Below are 2,359 nucleotides of genomic sequence, written 5' to 3'. Positions count from 1 at the left end.
CTACTGTATAAAGGCAGCTATTCTTAAAAAAACTCTGCAATATTTAGACTTCAATGTTTTGTACTGTTTATACATGAGAAAAGAGCGTTTTGTCATGAGTATTTTTATTTGTAAGGTTTGTTTCCTGAGAATAAGTGCATAACAGTGTGCAATGTTGACCTGTTTAAATGTTTACAATTGATACTTGAAAATTGTTTGCATTTAGTTATTTATGGTCCGCATTGTCTTGTTTGATTTTAATGATTCTGCCAAAAAATAAATAATAAAAATGTTATTGTCAATTCTGTGTTGTTATTCTGAACATGCAACTTTAGTATAATATAATCTCACCATACCCTGCCCCCCAATGTATTGTTTCTATTGGCAAGTTATTTGGTACACAAGCATAATGCAGGTCAAGGCTCACTCGTTGGGACATTTGCCAGAAGAGACCGCCTTATACTTATTATCAAATGGTGACAGTGATTTGCATTATTATAATTTTGATCTAAACTGACTCACAATCATAGCATTTTTACCAGTAAAATACGAAAACCTTAAATGGAATCGCAATCACAATATTGGTCTGAAAAATCACAATTTTTTTTTTTTCCCCAAATCGTGCAGCCCTAGTGGCCCGTGCATTTCACACCAAGGCCTTCAGTGAAGTCCTGCTTAGTCCGACTTAAATAAATAACCCTTCTAATTCCATAATTTTTGACACCATGGCTGGAGAAATAATATACACATACACACGTACACACGCATATATATATATATATATATATATATATATATATATATATATATATATATATATATATATATATATATATATATATATATATCCATCATCTGTACCACTTAATGCTGGTTTTAACATTGTGACATGACGACGATCGCAATATTGCCATTATTGTTACATCCCTTTTATATCGCAGTATAAATATGAGGAACACTGCTAATCTTTGAAAAATCATATTGCAAACGCGAATTATAACTCCTGCAACACTTTTTCGTGTTTTCTATCTTACATGTTTTGCTTTTAATCTTACGTACTTAAAACACTTTTCCTCTCTCATCTCATCACCGACTCCTATCTCTTCCCCATCCCTTGCATGTCTTCTCTTTTTGTCAGCAGATGTTTGTCTCATTCTGAGACGAAGGGTCTTCAACAACAGCAACGATACACACTTCAGTGGTCAGCCGCAGAATGAGTTTTGGTTTACTTTTTAATGGACTGCTTGTCTCTGTGGTTGCAGCTTTACTTTGGGAATACTCCAAGTTAACAGAACATGCTACCATGCTAGAGGAAGAATTGCACATGACACAGAGGTCCCAAGAATTTACAGATGCGCAACCAGACTATCATCTTGCCCTACAGGCACTACATCATGGCACCCGCATGATGTGCAGCAGCAAAATGCACACTGATCGCATCTGCCGCTTTGATTACCTATGCTACTGTACAGAGGGAGAGGAGTTTGTATTCTTTCATTCAAATGCTTCCTTTATGTTGCCAAACTTGGGTTCCAGACGATTCCAACCTGCTTTGCTTGACATGTCCTCAGTAGATGACCACAATACCCAGTATTTCAATTTTTTAGAGCTTCCTACTGCTGCTTTGAAGATCTTGTCCAAGCCTGTGTTTGTACCAGATGTGACATTGATTTTTAACAGGTTTAATCCTGACAACATAATGCATGTATTTCACGATGACCTGATACCAGCTTTCTATACTATGAAACTTTATTCAGACCTGGATGAGAAAGCACGTTTGATGTTCATGGAAGGTTGGGGTGAAGGTCCACACTTCGACCTCTACAGACTTTTAAGCAGAAAGCAGCCACTTCTCAAAGAACAACTGAAAGACTTTGGAAAACTAATTTGTTTTACTAAATCTTATGTTGGGGTGTCCAAGATGACAACTTGGTATCAATATGGGTTTGTTCAGCCGCAAGGGCCAAAGCCTAACATTTTGGTCTCAGGAAATGAAATTCGACAGTTTTCTAAAGCTTTTATGGTAAAAATGAACATCACAGGAATTGCAGATGTGGAGAAGAATGCTGGTAATGATGGAGATGAAAACAAGAAAGATGATTACATAGTTGTGTTCAGTCGTTTAACAACAAGGCTAATAATAAATGAAGCAGAGTTGATCATTGCACTCGCTCAGGAGTTCAATATGAAAGTCTTTAAAGTTTCTTTGGAGGAACAGTCTTTTCCCAGCATTATCCAGGTTATCAGTGGTGCTTCAATGTTAGTGAGCATGCATGGAGCCCAGCTTATCACCTCACTTTTTCTCCCCAGAGGAGCTATTGTGGTTGAACTTTTTCCCTTTGCTATAAACCCAGATCAGTATGCTCCATACAAAACCCTT

At 36.9% G+C, this 2,359-nt stretch overlaps 1 protein-coding gene across 1 annotated transcript in view; it reads left to right on the top strand.

Annotated features, from left to right (window-relative positions):
• Positions 1–1,096: 1,096 nt before the first annotated feature.
• Positions 1,097–2,359, top strand: part of LOC148329676 (protein O-linked-mannose beta-1,4-N-acetylglucosaminyltransferase 2-like) — a 2,181-nt gene continuing 918 nt past the window's right edge. The window contains exon 1 of the mRNA XM_088305774.1: positions 1,097–2,359. This exon is cut by the window's right edge and continues 918 nt beyond it. Within this exon, the coding sequence (XP_088161900.1) occupies positions 1,193–2,359 (1,167 nt within the window). The 5' untranslated portion in view covers positions 1,097–1,192.

Source organism: Idiotropiscis lumnitzeri, chromosome 10 (genome assembly GCF_059441095.1).
Source record: "Idiotropiscis lumnitzeri isolate Australia: NSW breed Sydney's pygmy pipehorse chromosome 10, RoL_Ilum_1.0, whole genome shotgun sequence".
Taxonomy (NCBI): Eukaryota; Metazoa; Chordata; class Actinopteri; order Syngnathiformes; family Syngnathidae; genus Idiotropiscis; species Idiotropiscis lumnitzeri.
The sequence above is the reverse complement of the archived record's forward strand: the minus strand, read 5'-3'. Positions and strand labels throughout refer to the sequence as shown.